Source organism: Semicossyphus pulcher, unplaced genomic scaffold (genome assembly GCF_022749685.1).
Source record: "Semicossyphus pulcher isolate SPU_LCO1_2020_fin unplaced genomic scaffold, fSemPul1.0.p SCAF_14, whole genome shotgun sequence".
NCBI classification, from domain to species: domain Eukaryota; kingdom Metazoa; phylum Chordata; class Actinopteri; order Labriformes; family Labridae; genus Semicossyphus; species Semicossyphus pulcher.
This window is the reverse complement of record NW_027211648.1, coordinates 2461745-2480600: the sequence shown is the minus strand read 5'-3', so window position 1 is coordinate 2480600 and position 18856 is coordinate 2461745. Positions and strand designations below refer to the sequence as shown.

The window sequence follows — 18856 nt, the reverse complement described above, 5'->3', positions numbered from 1 at the left end:
GGATCCTTTCTGTAACGTTGTCAGACACCTAGAAAATCAGTCTGGGCCTGTCAGTGGAAAAACAAGAACTTTTAGAACGTGAAACACTTCACACACAGTTGCTTTGCAGCCATTACTGCCTGTTTGATAGCTGCCCGATAAAGCGATCTCCTGGAGCAGCTCCAAAATCGTAGTACCTATTAGTCACTTTGACACCAAATTTTATATAAAAAAACAAAGCCCAGGTTTAAGAATACCGGAATTATCATTAGATGTGCAATTTATCTGATAATAGAGGCACATGCATGTCAATCCATGTAGATGGATGTGGGCTAAGGATATAACACATGCCCTGTTCAGATAGGAGGCAAATCTAGTTCTGCTTTTCTGTCAAAATTAGGTTCTAAAGCTGCGAGAAATAAGAGTTGTTAGTATCATCTTTAACATATAGATTTGTTTTCCTTACAGAATGTATGAGAATGTATATATTGTCTTGTGAATTCATGTTTTTAATTATTATTAGCTTTCCAACTAAGGTACCATTTACTTTGTATCCCTTGTTTTAATTTAAGACCCTTTGAAACATTGTTTTTTTAAGCTTCATAAATGCTTCTGGTTTTTGTAAAGTTGGGAATATTTCTAAAATGCTTTAGCCAAAATAAAGAACAGCAACACTTTATTTTAAAGGCCCATCGTTTCCTAAACTATTAAAATAATGCATTTCTTTAGAGAGATTTATGCAATCTGGAAGTGATTTCAGGGAAAACAGGGAAGCTTTTCATTTTAAAAGTGCGTTTTATGTAAATTTGTTTTCTTTAATGGATGTTTTATATCAAAAACAAATAATTGTAAACATGTTGTTAATGTCAAAAAAATTGCAAATGGCTCCAAAAAGACTTTGCAACACTTCCTGTAAAATATAGTTACGTTTTAAGACTATAGCATTGAGCAATAAAGTGAAGTGCAAACATTAAAAAAATCTATGAGTGTAATTTTAAAATAGTCCAAGTAGCACTGACGACTATGATTGGTCAAACGACTAACAGTCAAATTATAATAAACATAAAGGTTAAAAAAGTCACTCTTTTGTCATGTCAGTGACCGTGTGCAGGTTTCTATTCTAGCTGGTACAAATAACAGACAGACATGGATGGCCAGCAGAACGTGATGGAGAGGAAACAGCAGGGAGGACGAAACAGAAGAAAAGTTCCAGAGGAGGAAACACAGAGCTGCTTTCTTTGGTCTCTTGCCACTTTATCAGCACGTCTTACCCTCCAGTCAGTCCTCTGATGTCTTATCAGGGAGGATTGTTTGGAGGAGAATTGGCATTAATGATGGGAATAATAATGTTCTCAACAAGAGCGCACAGACGATGGACTGAGAAACATTCATATTTACAAAAATGAGCAGAGCAATCCCACTTTATGTCTGCACAGTTAATACAAAGCTACAGCCAGCATGTGCTTAGCTTAGCTAACTTTTTCAGCGTCCTTTCATTGGCCTTTTGGAAACGCAAAAGAATATTTGAGCTAACCAAGACTCCTTGACTCAACTATCAGGCTATGACTTGGACTTTTGCTTTATTTAGCTTGCAACAGTCTAGGCAATGTGGGAAACGGTGTTTGTTAAAGGCCACTAAAAACAAAAATATTGAATAAACTAATATTAAAACTGTTTTCAAACTTAGGCGAGATGTCTGACAAATAGTTGAAAAGGGTTCTCTTGCAAACTTGTCTTGTGATATTAGCGCAGTTAAACAAGTCAGTGGCTATTTAACTAATTTTGCAAATGAGCCTGAATCTTGTGGTTTCACTTCAACTCTCTATTTCATGTTTACGATTTCAAAACCAAGGTACCTGTTGAGTTGCAGCATTGGCAATTAAAGTTGCAGCATGAAATTAGCATTAGCACTGCTAGTTCTCAATGAGAGGCAGGGAGACACATTTTTTTATTTCTTTGCTTGCAACACAAATCTCCCCCAGAATTTTAACACTTTCACATTGTTTGAAAAAGATAAGACTAAAGGCTCAAAGCCGCAGTGTCGTGTTGCTTCCCTCGTTTCTAGACTGACAAAAGTTGACTTCTAAATAAAATGTTGCCCTTGTGCAGCTTTAATTAGTTCAAGAAGTCTCCCACTGCCATATCTGTGTGCTCTTGCTCTTACTCAGCTATTGAGGCCACAGCTCAGTTGCATCTTATCTTCGCTGTTTATGGTTCAAACTGTTAATAGAAACTTTTCTAGGCAGCTGTTAAAGTGACAAGCTCCAGGAAAATGCTCAGAGGGTTCAGGGGAAAATGGCTCCAACACACAGAAAGCACATGAATCACCAAGCTACGTGAGAAACAAACTCAATCGACCACAATACCTTACTGCAAAATCAAAATGAAAGCTCTTTTTCCTTTAAAGACAGAAAAGAAAAAATACAACACAAAGATAAACCATGTTATTCACAGACACAGTGATGGAAAGACAGTGATGTTAACAAGACACCAACAGTGCCCACACAAACTCAGCAACATTAGTGAAAACTTTACCTCAACCTGCTTTTCAAAAGGGGGTTGAACATTTGAATACATTCACCACTTAGCTAACTAGCTAACGATAAACAGTTGGTTTCAGTTGAACATTCTGTTGCTAATAACAACCGCTCCTAACAAAGTTCCATGGCAGCTTAACGGACATCTTTATACTACAGCCGCCATTAAGATCTGTGAAAGAGAAAATATTGGTAAACATCATTTATCCACGCCTTAAATGTTCTTCTTGCTTCCTTTGCTGTTGTTTTTCATTAAGCTACCTATGTTAAGCTAATTTGTTGCTTGTACAACACTGTAAGCAACTATAACATGAATGTGTTGGGCTAACTGTTATTGATTTAACTCAGAGCTTGAATTCAGTAGATACTGGAAATGAGCATTGTGATTCATTACTTCTTTTTTTCAACAAGTTTAATGCTAACCAAACTAGCAATTTCATTAAGCCACTGGTCTCAAGCTAATATGGTTGCTACAACAACACTGTAAGCAACTATGACATTACTGTGTTGTGCTAACCATTATTGGTTGACCTCAGAGCTTGAATTCAGTAGATGTCCTGGAAAAGAGCACTGATTTGTGATTTAGTACTTCTTTTTTGCAAACCAGTTTAATGCTAACCAAGCTAGAAATCACATTAAGCTAGCTGCTCTCTAATGTGTGTGTTGCTACTAAAACATTCTAAGGATAAATTACATTACTGTGTTATAAATTCAGTGCTTCAATGTTGTAGATTTACATAAGTACTGATATGTGATTTTGTATGTATTCCTGCTATCAGTTTAATGCGTACCAAGCTAGCCCTTTCATTAACCTACCTGTTTTATGCTAACACGCTGCACGTAAAACATTCTAAGTAGACTTACAATATTGCAAGTAACTACTTAACTATTATGTTGGGCTAACAGTTACTGGTTACTGCAGTGCTTGACATTTTTCTGCAATGGATTAGCATTATCAAGTGCTAACTAAGCTAGCCATTTCGCTAACCTACCTGTTTCAAGCTAACATTTTGCTATTAAAACATTCTAAATAGGCTAACAATGTCGTAATTAACTATTTTACTACTGTGTTGGGTTTACTGTTAATTCCATTAAGCTAGCTGTCAATGTGTTGCTACTACAACATTGTCAGTAACTTTTAAATCACTGTGTTAAGCCTACTGTTATGAATTTAACTCATTGCTTGAATGTAGTAGATTTACTGGAGATGAGTACAAAATTGTGATTTATAAATACATTTTATGCAATGAATCAGCGCTAACCAAGCTAGCCATCTTGCTATCCTACACATTTCAAGCTAAAACTTTGCTAATAAAACCCTGTAAGTAGTAGTAAATAAAGTAAAGTAGTAAATTAAGAAAATGTACTCAAATAGTGTACATAAATATGATGTTTTTCTGCAAATTTTTCTGCACAATTCCATTACATTTCATAGGGAATATTATATTTTTTAGTCAACATTTATCCAACTAGTATAGTAACTATTTAGCCTACTTACACAAAAAAACATCAAATGCTTTAATGATATTATTCAGTTCTAGTCCTGCTAAACCAACTCTAGTTTATAGATTAAATATAAAACTACCACTTTCAATTTGACATTGGTATACATTATTTTATCCAACTCTTGGACAGAAAGCAAAAAAAGCGTAATTCCCAAACGTGAAACTAAAATAAAACAAACGCTAAACTAAAAGTTTACCTGAATTTTTAAATAATGTCCAAAAATATATAACTTATATTTTAAAAAGCCAGCTAATGTATCACCTGTTTTGTTCATAGAGAGCATCTTTCGCAGAACATTTCAACCCCCTTTTGAAAAACTGCTGAAAGCATTAGAAGCTTTAGTTAGATGAAAACCTCCGACTTGACCAAACCTTTAACTCTTATTGTGGCTCATTATGACACATTTAAAGCCCCAATTTTACAGCTCACTATGTAATTGTGTCAGGTCTGTTTTTTTGTCTATTAATGAGAATGAACGCCTGAAAACAATCGAAAACATACCTCTTCTGTTTGTAGGTGAGCATGGCCTCTGCGATGGGGAGCTGGTGAGCTCCGTTGGCCCCCACCATATACTGAGTTACTCTGGACACCACGTCTGGGTTCTCCTGGACTGCACAGGAAACAGCAATAAATCAACCCTCTACTACTAACTTTACACCTGGATACAGTCAGACACATTAAAAACAATGTTCTTTTATTGATTTTTAGATTTCTAATTCTTAACCCTGTAACTTAGAAGCACAAATGACCAGGTGTCCTGGATGTAGATGTCCTCTTCAGAGTGCTGTAAACTACAAAACAAGAGTTTTATTTCTCATTAAGTTGAAAGACCTAAAAACCCACCAACGACGGGGGCCTCTGGCTTGTGAAACAGGTCCCTCCACGCTGCATCCTGGAACAAACTGTTGTATCGATAGTCAATAGTGCCGAGATATTTGGAGACAGGATGTGCACCTGAACCAAAAAAAGAAAAACAGCCAAAATCATACACTGAACATCTTTAAATGTGCAGATTTAATTATTAATACCCCTGCAAACAAATGAGATCAATACTAAGAGGACGAAGTGAAGCAGGAGAGCTGGGCTGAAACGACTAACCAGCTGGTAACGTGAGTGAGCCGTGAACGGAGGAGAGTTTGAAGGAAACACCACCTTTGACCCAGACTGAAGGAAGTTCTTTGTTTAACCAGAAACAGTCATTAGACCGCTGTTTTCAAAGCCACCAGACTCCATTATCAAAAACAGTAATTTTTTATCTTGCAGAACACGGGACTGGCTGGTCTACCGCTGCCTCGTTACACGTCGCAACACACGTTAGTTCAGAACCGAACTAAACCTTTAAAGCCAGTGGTGGACAAAGTACTTGAGTCAAAGTATAGATACTCCTGGTAAAATGTTACTCCAATACAAGTGAAAGTTGCTCAGTCAAATTATGACTTTTAAGCTTTTAAACTACTTAAGTATTCAAATTTTAAAACTAAAATGCTACAGATTTCCAGATTTGCAGCTCCAAAATAATGGGAACAATAATACGAACAACCAAAAATACCTGATGACCGGGGAAAATGTCAGCCCGGCTTTACACAGTGAGAAAACATTATGGCTATGGGTGCTCAGCACTAAATGAAGTGCCTGATCTGAGTGACGTTTGCTCTGCGTTTGCTCTACATACAACCATGGAGACACGCGAGGTACGGGTACGGCAACACCACTGAGACAAACCGCACGCAGAACTACACAAACTTGTTATTGTCTTTTGGATTTGAGAAGATAAAATAAAATTCATCAGCTGACTTCAGATCAAAAGAGAAACGAGAACATTCATAGAAATGTAGTGGAGTCAATAATACAATATTTGTCTTTCTAATGTAGTTGAGTAAAATTGATAAGTTTCCCCCCAAAAAATTACTCAACTCAACTCAGTTAAGCACAGTACTCAAGTAAATTTACTTCATTACTGTCCGCCCCCGTTTAAAACACCACACAATACCACCAACAAACTCACTGATCGTCGGCAACTCCATGTGCTGCGAGGTAAAATGACTGTTTTTGTCAATGGAGTCTGGCGGCTATGAAGAGAGCTGCTGTTTCTGGTTAAACAAAGGATCGTACTCCTTGACAAAAGGTCTCCTTCTGAAAATTACAAAGTTTTATTTCATTTTATTTGCATAGGATGCATGTTTAAGGTAACCATGGCAACATTAAGTCTAAGCTTAAACCTCTGTACAGAGGCTTATATTTCTAGCTCTGCCCACCAGTCAGTTAGAGCTGAAGGAGCCTTTCGGGTGACAAAGCCCAGTTGCCTTTTGGATTAAGCTTAGAATTACCATGACCTGGATGACTGAGAACCTTCACAGACATGGCAACATCAGCTTATTATAAAAGTTTGCGGGGTGGGAAAGTAGCTAAGTAACTTGCTAAGTAACAGGACTTGTACTCTGATTTTAACTGAAGAAAATTATCTGAATTATTCTTCTATTTATGTATATTTATGAGCAACATTAGCTTTAAGGTGTCACTAACCTAGTGGGATGATAAGGAACCTCATGTATCCGAGCCAGTCAGGGGTCTTATGGGAGAGGTGGTCCACAAACAGCCTCAGAACAGCGCTGAGGTAGTGCTGCGCTCCGGCCACTGCGATCTTTATGGGAATGGGCGTCTGGGAGTTACAGTTGCAACTGGGAAAGAAAATAAATGTGACACAGTGAATATAAATGATGGGAGAAGACAGACAGCCAAAGTCAACACACTGAGTCAGCCTTACAATCTCTGTATACGTGAGACGATGGTGTTGAACGCAGCCTGGATGTCGGCCGTGGTGCAGGTGCAGACCACTGGTAGGTGGTGGTTTTGCAGCATATCTGAAAGATACTACGAAGGGAGGAGGAGAAGACACAGATGAGCGGCAAAGACTAAACTTCAAACATGTGTGACTTTATTATGAAAAGCATCTCATCAGTTTGTTGGTTAAATCATTAATTACCAGCTTAACTTAGCTTACCAGCTTAGGAAAGTGGGAGCCATTACAATGTTCTTGTGCAGGTATTCTTACCTGGCCCTGCCAGTCTGACGTGTTGATGAGAATGATGCTGTCGGGGAGGTGGTTATCAGACACCAGGATGTGGTTAAGTTGGTCATACACTGTCTTTCTTGGGATCTAGGCAGGTAAGAATAAAAGTATAATACATCTTTGGGTTAGAATAAGGACCACATTGAGACTTTTTGGACTATAAAATATGTTTGATAATATGTGTGAAGTTTGCGGTGGATTAAAATGATGACACATCATGGTTTGTAAAGAGTCTGTGATATTAACTGGTGTTTTGTGTTAGTAAAATTGCTTCCAGAACTTTGTAAAGCTTTAGTACAATATGTTCTGATAATCCTGCAGTTCTCTCCTCCTACCTGTAGGTGGCAGCGTGTGTCCATGGACCTCTCATTGTCCAGGCTGTTGGCCCTCTCGTTCTGTGGCCTGCTGGCCTGGCGCTCCTTCAGTGACGTGCTCCTGCCTCGCCTCCCCGCCAACTTAGGTTCCTGCCTGCAAACAGCAGAGGAAGAGAATTTCCATCAGAGAGATTTAAAGGGGAAATTCTGATATTTTGAAACAAGGGCACTAATTTGACCTTTTTTGGGGGTCTGAATGACGAAAAGGTACAAAAACGTTTTGATTTGATTGAGGCAGCATATGACTAGGCTGTAAGGTGATCCTTTAGGGCTCAAAGTTCGTCCGATATAAGATCTTGTTTTTTCCACTGACAGGCTCAGATTGTTATTCAAAGTGTCTGACAACATTACATAAAGGATCCCTACAGAGATGGACCTTTTTGTTACAGAGGAAGATTGATTGATTTTTTGGAACTACAAACAGCCATCGCATCACTCTCTCACAAAACCCACCAGACTCTATTGACAAAAACTGCCTTTTTACCCCCCAGACCACAGGAGCACCTTTTAAGAGAGGTCACACGATAATGCAAACAAACTAACAAATCCAGGCAGTAGAGCAGCAACTCCTGTGTTCTGGGTTGTAAAAAAATTATGTTTTTATCAATGGAGTCTGGTGGCTTTTAAGAGAGTGACGTAACGTCTGTTTCTAGCTTTAAAAAATCATCTTCCTCTGTAACAAAAAGGTCCATCTCTGTAGGGATCCTTTCTGTAATGTTGTCAGACACTTGTAGTAACAATCTGAGCCTGTCGTAGAGACTAAAACTTTTAGTAGATGGACTTTGATCAGGAGCATTTGGGCGCAAATTGTATAAACATGGGTCAAGAAAAATAAAAAAATATGGCCACGTTATTAACCCTAAACATCATGCAGACATACATCAGTGCTGGAAAGTAGTGGACTTTCTACCTGTTGGATGAAATGATTAGAGACTCCGTCTTGGTCATTTTGCCGCTTGGTGGCAGCCTCTCTAAAAACGTGTCCATGTTGTCCATCTCCAGCTCCGTGGTCGGAGTCACCGCCTCCGGCTGCTCCTGAGGGAAGACAACGGGCTGATGAGTTCAGAGCTGAGAGACGTGTTTATGCACTTTTCCCTTCAAAACCACACGTTTACCCATCTTCAATGCCTTGACTTTCATTGAGTTTTCCTTGCAGTAATGTTGTAAAATAACAATCTGAGCCTGCCAGTAGCAAAAATAAGCCCTCTTCATGGTCGTGCTGTGATCAGGTGCATATCCAGAAAGATCACATGGCAATCATTACAGAGTTGATACTCACATAAGGGACGTTATCAGACACACTGTCATCTGGAAATTTGGCTCCACCGCACTTTGTTTTGTCTGGGTCAATCTGGAATGAGATGGTGAGAAGAATAATAAAGATTATCTGGTTTTGAAGGAACCCCAGGGGCTTTTATTTTCACAGAAAGTAAAGCATTTTTTCATTAAACATCTCGTGATGGTTCAACAGAGGCCCTGCAGGTCCATAAACAGGCTTGTGATCATATTATAACAGGTTTGAACCTGCTGAATGAAGGAAATTTTACTCTTCTCTACTTGGTGAAATATGCCCTCGAGCAGAACAATTATCGCCTTTCTGCCCCAGTGGATTTGCTCATCAGCCATCAGTGCAGTTCAGTGGTTAGACTGGACGGCTTCCCGCTGTTTCACTGGTTTCAGTGGTAACCCAGTTTGTTTAAGTAAATGTACGAGGTTGCTTTGAAATCAGAGAAGAAGTGGAAAAGGCAGATTTTATTGAAACTGAAGTTCCTTGTTTTAAATCTGCAGAAACTAAACTGCATCTCTGCTGAGGTTACCAAAGCCCTCGTTACACTGCGGTTCCGCCTCAGCGCTGAAACGAAGCTCCGCCGTCATGCAGCCTTCGCCATTTTACATTGCACCAAGCAACACAGGCAGCCCAGCCTGTGTTCTTACAGCGTTCCGGTGTTGTGGAAGCAAAACGTGCACAAGGTGAAAACAAACAGCGCATGCTTCAAATACAAACACAGCGCTGTTCCGCTGTTTATTTATACCCCTTTCCCACTGAAATTAGCGTGCGGACGCAGGTTTTTCAGACCCAGGAAGACCCACTTATAGATGCCGATTGTCTTTTTTCCCATTGCCAGTGAAGTTTACTCCTTTTGGTTTTTTTCTGCTGCGTCACCGTCTGACTTCACAAACACGCCGGAGACAGGGTTAGTAAACAGTGAAGATGTTACGGTGGTTAGGTCTTTATTGTATCTATTACTCATTCAGTCCGTTTATCAAACTCGCCGCAGACAAATTTGGAACGATGTTCGAGCGCTGCTCGGATGGAGATGGGCGGAATTTGTAGCTGAGATTACAAGGATTCACAGAAGCTAACGACGTAGCATAGCATCGTGCCTCTGTTACATCTCTGTTGCTACCTCCGATGCCGGCTAAGAGACTTTGCCCCACCGTTCTGCCTCAGTGCGTTTTACAGAGAAGAGGGAACGTAACAGAGGTGAGATAATCCTGCCTTGAACTGGTATAAGGCGCTTCTGTCTTATAGGGATGTCACTCACCGGGCTCGGGGGCTCCCTGTGGCTCCGGCTGCTGTGGATGCTGCCAATCTCAGTTTGAGAGCTGGAGAGGGAGAGACCCTCGAAATATGGCCTGAAACACAAGAAACAGTCTGACGTTAAGTAAACATGTACTTTCATTACACCAAAAACAACAGATCACACACGTAAGTGTGAAGAGCTTCACTGTTTAAGCGAAAGATTCCAGCATTAACAGAGCTCGTGTCGAACTAGGAACTAAAGTCAGGATATCTGAACATCTGCAGCTTTAATTTCAACCATTCTTTTCATTTCTTTATTGACATGCAATACTAACTGTTGGAGTACAACTAAGTACTAACAGGCAATATGTCGGAAACTCCTTCCCAAGGGTAAGTCAGCCTCGAACGGGAAAGCAATTGTAATCACTATCAGAGTGTCGCTCTGTTGCTCTCTGGGGTAAAGGTGAAAGAAGGTTATAACGCTACCCGGCTTCAATAGAAAAGAACTCTGTCTTCTTTGCAATTTTAGTCTTATAATTGATTTTTCTGCAGCATTAAAACGTTATTACCATCATTATTTAACCTGTAACATCCCCAATAAGGCAACTGCTGAACAAATAAATCACTCATTACTCACTTGAGTTTAGGTTTGGGTGTGCTCAGGACGCTGTCATCGTCATCGAGCTCTGGGCCGCTGTCACTCGGGTTCTCAAACTCCACACTGTCCAGGTCCAGGTCCTCCTCCTCCACCTCCGGGGGAGGCTCTGCAGGGTCCTGCTCCGAGTCCAGCACCTGCAGGCGTACAAACAAACACACAAACACACACACAGGCAGAGGAATTACATCTTCAGCAGCTCCAGAGGAGTCGGAATTCCCAGAGCAACAGGAGACAGAAACACCCACCTCGTCTGAAACTCTGAAGCGCTTCAGCAGAGCCACCACTCGCTGCTTAAAGTTCTGCTGCTAAAACACACGAGAGCAAACACAGTCAGTCTGTGACCTAGTTCTGATTTCCTACAGAGCTCTCAGCAATCCAATACTGAGAAAGCAGCTCTTCCATTTTACTCATTTTACCGGCAGTAGATACATTTGCAGGGTCGGCTGAGTATCGATTTTGCTGCGTGTGCTCATGTAAATCAATAATCAAGCAACATCAGGCCTCATCTGCTTTCTGGGCTTTCATCTGCAGCTCACTGAGCCGCATGAAACCACAAAAACCTCTGAGCAAAAACAAGTTCTTATTTAAGCTAAGATCTGCAGATGAAGCAGCTTTAATATGTGTTATTTGAGGTTGGTTTGTCTCGAACAGCAGTGACAGCTTGGAATATGCTAACAATGATTTCTATAGCTGTATTTGATTCAATATATGAACAACAGCATGCTTAAAAGGGGTTCGATGAAAGATACTCAGGAATGCATGCAAATTAATAAAAACTTAAAGATTTTGTTTCCAAATATAAAATCATTTTAAAGGAGCAGTTCGCCCCTGGTAACAGCCTCTGTCAGTCAAAGCTGGTGTTCTCTGTAGTCGATAGAAGCAATAATATTTGAAATTGGCGCCATAGCTGTGGAGAAAGTTGTACAAACAGCTCGTGGTTTCGCCCATTCTACATTCCTAAAGATTCCTAAAGATTCTTAATAATGATGGCTGCTTTAAAATGACTTAAATATGCTGTTTCTTCATTCTTAAGCCGGCCTCCTTGTGTTCCTGTTTTTTGTATCTTACTCTGGTGATGGAGGGGGTCCTCACTATCGACCGCCTCTGCTTCTTTGGCTTCCTCACATCATACTCGTCATCCTCGAGATCCTGAAAACAAAGAGAAGCCTAGTTAAAATACAGCCATCATAAAAACAAGTCAATGCACTTCTATGTGGGGATGTACATGACTCAGAATTATGTCATTTAAATCGGATTCAGCTGTTCAAATCACAATTTTTTTTCCTACATGTGTCTCATGATTTACCTGTAAGAAGCAGGTTTATTGCAGTTTTCAAAAAAGTGCAGGCTGTCAGGGGGACGTTAAAACATTTCCAGTCGACAGTTTTCTTTGTGTTTCAAGACTTCAAGTCATTTTTAACTACATAATTTACTCAAACGTCGAATATTTTTTTAGCTAATAAGCTAAAGTTAGAAAGCTAGCTTAACTCCCAAAAGCCCCCCCGAAGAGCGTCAAAGAGAAACTGATTTTTTCTGTGTAATTTTTTAAGTCAATGTTACCTGTTTTTATTCAGCAGGTCCGTTTGTATGGGGGAAAGGAGACCTCAGAAATAATTCGGTTTCTGATAAAAATCTCCAAAACAATAATATCTTACGGAATCCTAGCATAAAAACAAGCTAGCATCTAGAAACAAGCTAGCAGCAGCTGAGCTTGCAGCCCCTCCTGACGTTAGAGGAACACATATTTATTCAGCCTTTTTGCTTGTTTTGGAGATCAGAGGGAGATCTCTGTAAATAATTCAGATGTGGTAAACACCTCACAAACAACCATCTCTTTCAGAATCCTAATCTAAAAACAAGCTAGCACCTAGACACAGGCTAGCAGCAGCTCAGCACACAGCCCCTCCTGACGTCCAGTGTCTGCCAGAGACAACACATCTATATTCAGTGTTTTTACTGGTTTTCACTTGTTTTAAAGAGGGTTAGGGAGATCTCTGTCAATAATTCACCTCCCGATAACAACCTCACAAACAGCAATCAGTTTCACGATCCTACATTAAAACAAGCTGGTTGAGAGAAACAAGCTAACAGCAGCTCAGCACACGGCCCCTCCTGACGTCCAGTGTCTGCCAGAGAGGAACACATCTGTACTCAGTCTTTAAACTGTTTTTTGCTTGTTTTGGAGAAAGGGAGATCTCTGTAAATAATTCAGCTCATGATAAAAACCGCACAAACAACAATCTCTTTCAGAATCCTAACGTTAAAACAGGCTAGCTGAGAGAGAGAAACAAGCTAGCTAAGACAAACAAGCTAGCAACAGCTCAGCTCGCAGCCCCTCCTGACCTCCTGTGTCTGCCAAGGAAGAATGTTGGAGAAACACTTATTTTTAACAAGACACATATTCATTCAGTATTTTACAGGTTTTAATCACTGGGTCTGTGTGTTTTTCAGAAGAGGACACGTCTGTATTTCATGCAGCTTTTATTCCATTTCTTTATTTTGTTGTCTTTGTAGATTTGTATTTCTTATTTCTATTTTATTTGGATCTTTTTATTATTTTGCCTTCATTGTTGTAATATTGTTTAGCGTACTTTTATGTATTTTTCCTTTTTATATAAATAGAGTTTCTGTTTGTTAACGTGTTCAAACCTGAAAAAGCAAAGTAATATAGTCAAATAAAAACCTTATAGAAGATGAATACTGACGGTTAAGTATAATACTATGTTTCTTAACAGCTGCTATGGCTCTGTGTACAATGATGCAGCTAAAAAATATATCATTTTGACTGAGAAAATGTGATTTGATTTTGGGTCTTCTAAATCGATTATTCAAACTTTGAGGGGCTTCTCGACTAGTTTGCCTCGATGTTCTTTTATTCCTCATGCCCAGACCTAACGCTTAATTATTAACCAATCTGACCAGGAGGAGTTCAATCGATTCACTTCACGACCTTAAACATTTTCTTTGCATTAGTGACTTCCATGCAGACTCACCTGTCCCTGCACGGCGTCGTCGCTGGCCTCCTGCTCTGAGGAGAAGCTCTCATATTCCTCCTCTGAGTAGTTATCTAAAGACAAGCAGGGAGATTAAAGGCTGCAGAGTGTAGAAGATAGAAGCCTCATACATTTTTCAACGACCCTTTAAAACTTGACACGCAGCCAGATTCTAAATATACGTTATGTACAGTGCACACAGAGCTGAATGATACCTGAATTTAATCACTTTCTGCACGATTAGCAAGGGGGGGAAAAAACACCCTGAACCCTGTGATCCCGCTCTGTTCAGCACATTAGATGATTATGAAGCTTCATGCAGTTTTAACCTCAGAACACAGAGAGTCTGAGAGTACCAGAGCATTTGATCTTCTGTCCTCCATGCAGCGCCGCCTCCTCGTGGTCGATGGGCTGACTGGACAGGGAGAAGATCCAGATCTCGGCCACCTTACCCAGCATGTCTTTCTGGTTACTGCAGAGAGGAAGAACCTGGCCGCCCTCCGTCGGATGCTGCATCACCTGGAAGAGTTAGATGGAGCTCTTTAGATCCTTAATTTCTCAAATACAAGAAATAATCAAACCTTCAGAAACATTCACACTGAAAAACAAATGGTTAGACCTATTAACTTGCATTTTTTCTTTTAGGGCTGCCTAATAGGATAACATAGCAAGAGAAGTATGATAGGTTATGTACAAAAGTATGTAAGATAAGTAAGAGAATCTAGCTAATGTTAGCTGCTAACTTAGCATTTGCTAACCTTTCTGGCACCTTAAAACCAAGATGGTGAAACTGGCTAAATGACAAATTTTAGGCTTCAAGGAGTGCCTACCTGTACCTCGGCTTTTGTTTGTAGCGTAGTTTCCTAGCTAGTTTACAATAAAGCAGGAAAATCCATGATTAAACGCCTTGCTCAACAGCACCTAAGTAAGATTGTAATTTATTAAAACTCCAGATAATCAAACCAAAGTCACGTCAGGACAGCACAGCCCCAAACCGGGGCGAGTCTCTCCAGCTAGACCTCGTAAGCCTTTAGCATATTACACAGTATCTTCTGTGGTTTGTTGTGTAAGAGCTCCTTTTTTATTTTTATCAAGATAAAAAAGTGAGAATAATTTCTAACCCTGTCTTTCTGCTTCTTTTTTCTATTTCCTCCCAGGCACTAAAGTATATATTTTATGTTCTTTCAGCTGCTAAGAAGTCACCTTAATAAGCTCCACAGAGCTTTGTCAGCCATGAGGGAACTCTGCACTGTAAAATAATCATCTGAACAAAGTCACGTATTCATGGCTACATGGCCGTCTTAAGTAAAAATTCAACCACTCTGTGAGCTTCAAGCAAGGGAGTTTCCTTCACTTCTGTAAGGACAAATTTAGCAAGGCAGGTTCATTCTGAGAAAGAGGAGAGTCTAATTTGGAAGAGAAATGTCTCAATAAAAATGTCTTTTCGTGATTCAAAGAGCAGACAGACAGACAGACATTGTTAGCATGCAACAGCCTCCTAGCTAACATAACTGCTAGCGGCAAAATCTATATCATTTCACGACTTCCAGATTGATCCGCAACTAAAAAGAAAATGAAGAGTACAAATCCAGTAGACCAACCGGCCATTTTTCAAGTGAGAACAACACAGTAGTTAACTAATGTTAGCTAACTAACACTAATGTTAGCTAAGAAGTGGTTGCAGGCTAACATTAGCCGGTGTCTATGAAGCTAAAGGGTTATCAATTATGTTGTTTTTACTTCAATTATAGCCCAATTTCCCTTCAGAATTTCACAAAAAATTATCTTTTCAAATTGATCACGATTGTAACATTCCCTTTATATAATTTGCTACCTGACACACAGCAGTACATTAGCATTTAAGCTTTCCACTCTAAGCGGGGGTGTAGAGGAATATGACAATCGTGTGAACATGGTGAATTAAATTTTCCAACGTGAACATGATGTTGAGGTCATATAGCACCGCACCTCGGCCATGTCAATAGATCCCACTGCGAGTGTCTTGTAGCCCAGAATGGTCCGGTTCTTGTATCTCTTCCGCCTCTGCAACATGATCTGCAGTTTGTTCCCTTCACGTTTTAAGAAGTGTGGGTACTGAAGGGGGAAGAAATACAGAAAAAGTAGGAAAAAAAATAAATGACTCAATAAGATACTTAGATGTTATGACTGGTAACTTTAAGGACCCTGTTAGAGGATATGCAATATATTTGTTTATGTAAACAAATTCAAGTATTTGACCCTTTTACACGTGTTCACTGTGTAGCTAATAGGACTAATCTTCAAATTTAAAAGGAGCTACAGTATTTTTAAATCTTGGCCCTATTTTTTTTTTTACACATTTTGGAGTCTAAATGACTTAGACATACAGAATGTTTGGAATTGCTCCCATTGATTAACAACTTGCTACCGTGAGCACCTAGCATCCCTCTTTTTCTTGCTCCCATTGATTGTTTCAGCCAACAGCCATGAAAGAGGCTGTGATGATTTAAGACGGTCCACTAAAAGCTTTTTTGCCACTAATAGGCTCAGATTGGTATTAAAACTGTCCCTACAGAGATATACCTTTTTGTTAAAGGGTGAAAAGGTTTTCTGAAACCAGGAACAGCTGTTATATCGCCCTCTTCTATGCCACCAGACTCCTGACAAAAACAGTAAATTTACCTCACAGGAGATGGGAGTTGCTGGTCCACTGCTGCCTTGCTTGGTTAGTTTGTTAGTGTTTATATCTTCTGTTGGATCCGAGATTATACATTTTGCCACCTTTGCCTTACTACAATAGATAAACTAGCCATTGGAGGCAGAGGTAGACCAGCAGCTCCCATGTTTCTGCAGTAAGTTCACTGTTTTTGTCAATGGAGTCTGGTGGCCTCGCAGAGCAACATGTAACAGCAGTTTCTTCATAAGGAACGAGGCAAACCGGAGAAGTCTGAAAGCATCGAGGGAAGGACTGACATATTGTTTATTTGGCAACCAACATTTATTTTTCCCCAAACAGCATCATGGTGACATTTTTCTTTTCTACCTGCAGTGAAAAGGTGAGAGCCAGATCCGTCTCCACAGACCCACTGGGTGGCAGCACGATCTCATGGGACCTCAGGATCCGCTTTGAGCCCTGTAAAAAAGAGAAGGTTAAATTTAGTGCGAGCTCTTCACCTGGAGGAAACTGCAGCAGAGGTACAAGGCTTTAATAATTAGACAGTAGTCAACAAATTTTAAAATGCTATATTAGTGTTGTTGCCAGTTTAAGAACATGTAATGTAGTAGCATGTACTTCAGAGTGCATTACAAGCTAACAAAGCGAATTATTGAATTATTGTCTTTATCATATCCTCTCATGCATTCATTTTTAACTCACAAAGAAATCTTTTTCATTCTTATCTGTACAATAATAATAATAATAACAATGACAAAGTTTATTTGTTTAGTATGTATCAAAACTAACATTACAACCTGCTTTACAAAACGTAAAATCCCAACAATAAACAGCATTATAATGTAGAAATGAAACAAGAAGACATACAGAAAACAACTTTAAAAAATGGTTGACTTAAAACAACTTAAACAGCATGGATAATATAAAAGAAAATAAAAGAAAGCAAAAGTGAAAATTATGCCGTTAACTTTTTTTTTTATCATATTGTATTTTGAGGGAGTGACATAATAAATAATAATATATATAATAATTATAGACTGTAAGCATTAGAATAAATCTGAAAAATGTATCTTAATATTGATGGTAAATTAAACTATTAAAGCACATTTTATATCATATTATCACATATATAAAATAGGGTGTGATTTAAATACAGGTTCGACAGGCAGAATAAATCCTTGTGCCCATAACGTCCATCGGGGTTAACAGACGTATTTTCAGCCACAGAAAAAATGTGCTCAAAAGGGTTTCTAACATCTTGATTTGTTTTCCATTTTTCTGATGAGAATGAAATCATTTAAACCATTTGTTCTTAAATTACTTGCCTTTTCTTTTCCCTCTGAGATTTTGCATTTAAGGTGTAATTTCTCAAAACGACAGGGACAAAATATTTTGTTTGTGTTTGTGCGTGTACCAGCTTTGCACATGCCTGATGTCTGTTTATGCAGCATACCTGGATTTTAACAGCTATGACCACAGAGATCAGCTCCTTATCGAGTTCCCTCATCACCACCAGCTTCTTCAGAGTCAGACTGCACAGCCTGAACACGGACACACAGAGAGAGGAGACAGGTTTACTTCTGCTGTGTTTTTATCAAATATGCACAAACAGATGAGTCATTCACGCAGAGACGCAGACGTGTTTTTATTAAACAGTTTACAGTGAAGCCAAACACATCCTGTCAGGAAACACAGTCATCAGGGTGAATGAGTCTGTGCTGGTGTGATCATTTCACAGCTCACAGGAGGTGTTAATTTGATTCTCTCATTCTGAACAGATGAATATGAGCGAGGTCAGTGTTTAAACAGAAACGACCAAAACATTCGCCCAGTTAATCTTATAGGTGGATTTTAACTTATCAGAGATTTATTGATACTTCTGTGGATTTGTAGGCTTATAAGCAATACTGCTGCTGCTGCTGCTGCTATCACTACTGCTACTGCTGCTGCTGCTACTACTACTGCTGCTGCTGCTGCTATCACTACTGATACTGCTACTACTACTGCTGCTACTACTGCTGCTGCTGCTATCACTACTGCTACTACTGCTGCTACTGCTGCTGCTACTACTACTGCTGCTGCTGCTATCACTACTGATACTGCTACTACTACTACTGCTACTACTGCTGCTGCTGCTATCACTACTGCTACTGCTGCTGCTACTGCTGCTGCTACTACTGCTGCTGCTGCTATCACTACTGATACTGCTACTACTACTGCTGCTACTACTGCTGCTGCTGCTGCTGCTGCTGCTATCACTACTGCTACTACTACTACTGCTACTGCTGCTGCTGCTATCACTACTGCTACTGCTACTACTACTATTTCTGCTGCTACTGCTACTACTACTACTACTACTACTACTACTACTGCTACCACTACTACTGCTGCTGCTACTACTACTACTACTACTACTACTGCTGCTGCTGCTGCTGCTACTATCACTACTGCTGCTACTACTACTATTTCTGCTGCTACTGCTACTACTACTACTGCTACTACTACTGCTGCTGCTGCTGCTGCTGCTGCTGCTGCTACTACTACTACTACTACTACTACTAC

At 39.7% G+C, this 18856-nt stretch overlaps 1 protein-coding gene across 1 annotated transcript in view; it reads right to left on the bottom strand.

The window, feature by feature from the left end:
* Positions 1–17829, bottom strand: part of pacs2 (phosphofurin acidic cluster sorting protein 2) — a 28141-nt gene extending 10312 nt beyond the window's left edge. Inside the window, exons 1-17 of the mRNA XM_069662425.1 lie at positions 17748–17829; positions 16664–16753; positions 15610–15735; positions 13998–14160; positions 13642–13715; positions 11717–11797; positions 10894–10953; positions 10628–10782; positions 10013–10103; positions 8746–8817; positions 8377–8501; positions 7428–7560; positions 7075–7179; positions 6787–6893; positions 6546–6700; positions 4866–4976; positions 4524–4632 (exon numbers count right to left, since the gene is read on the bottom strand). Coding sequence (XP_069518526.1) covers positions 4524–4632; positions 4866–4976; positions 6546–6700; positions 6787–6893; positions 7075–7179; positions 7428–7560; positions 8377–8501; positions 8746–8817; positions 10013–10103; positions 10628–10782; positions 10894–10953; positions 11717–11797; positions 13642–13715; positions 13998–14160; positions 15610–15735; positions 16664–16753; positions 17748–17801 — 1811 coding nt within the window. The 5' untranslated portion in view covers positions 17802–17829. The remainder of the gene's footprint in view (positions 1–4523; positions 4633–4865; positions 4977–6545; positions 6701–6786; positions 6894–7074; positions 7180–7427; positions 7561–8376; positions 8502–8745; positions 8818–10012; positions 10104–10627; positions 10783–10893; positions 10954–11716; positions 11798–13641; positions 13716–13997; positions 14161–15609; positions 15736–16663; positions 16754–17747) is intronic.
* Between the last annotated feature and the right edge of the window lie 1027 nt (positions 17830–18856).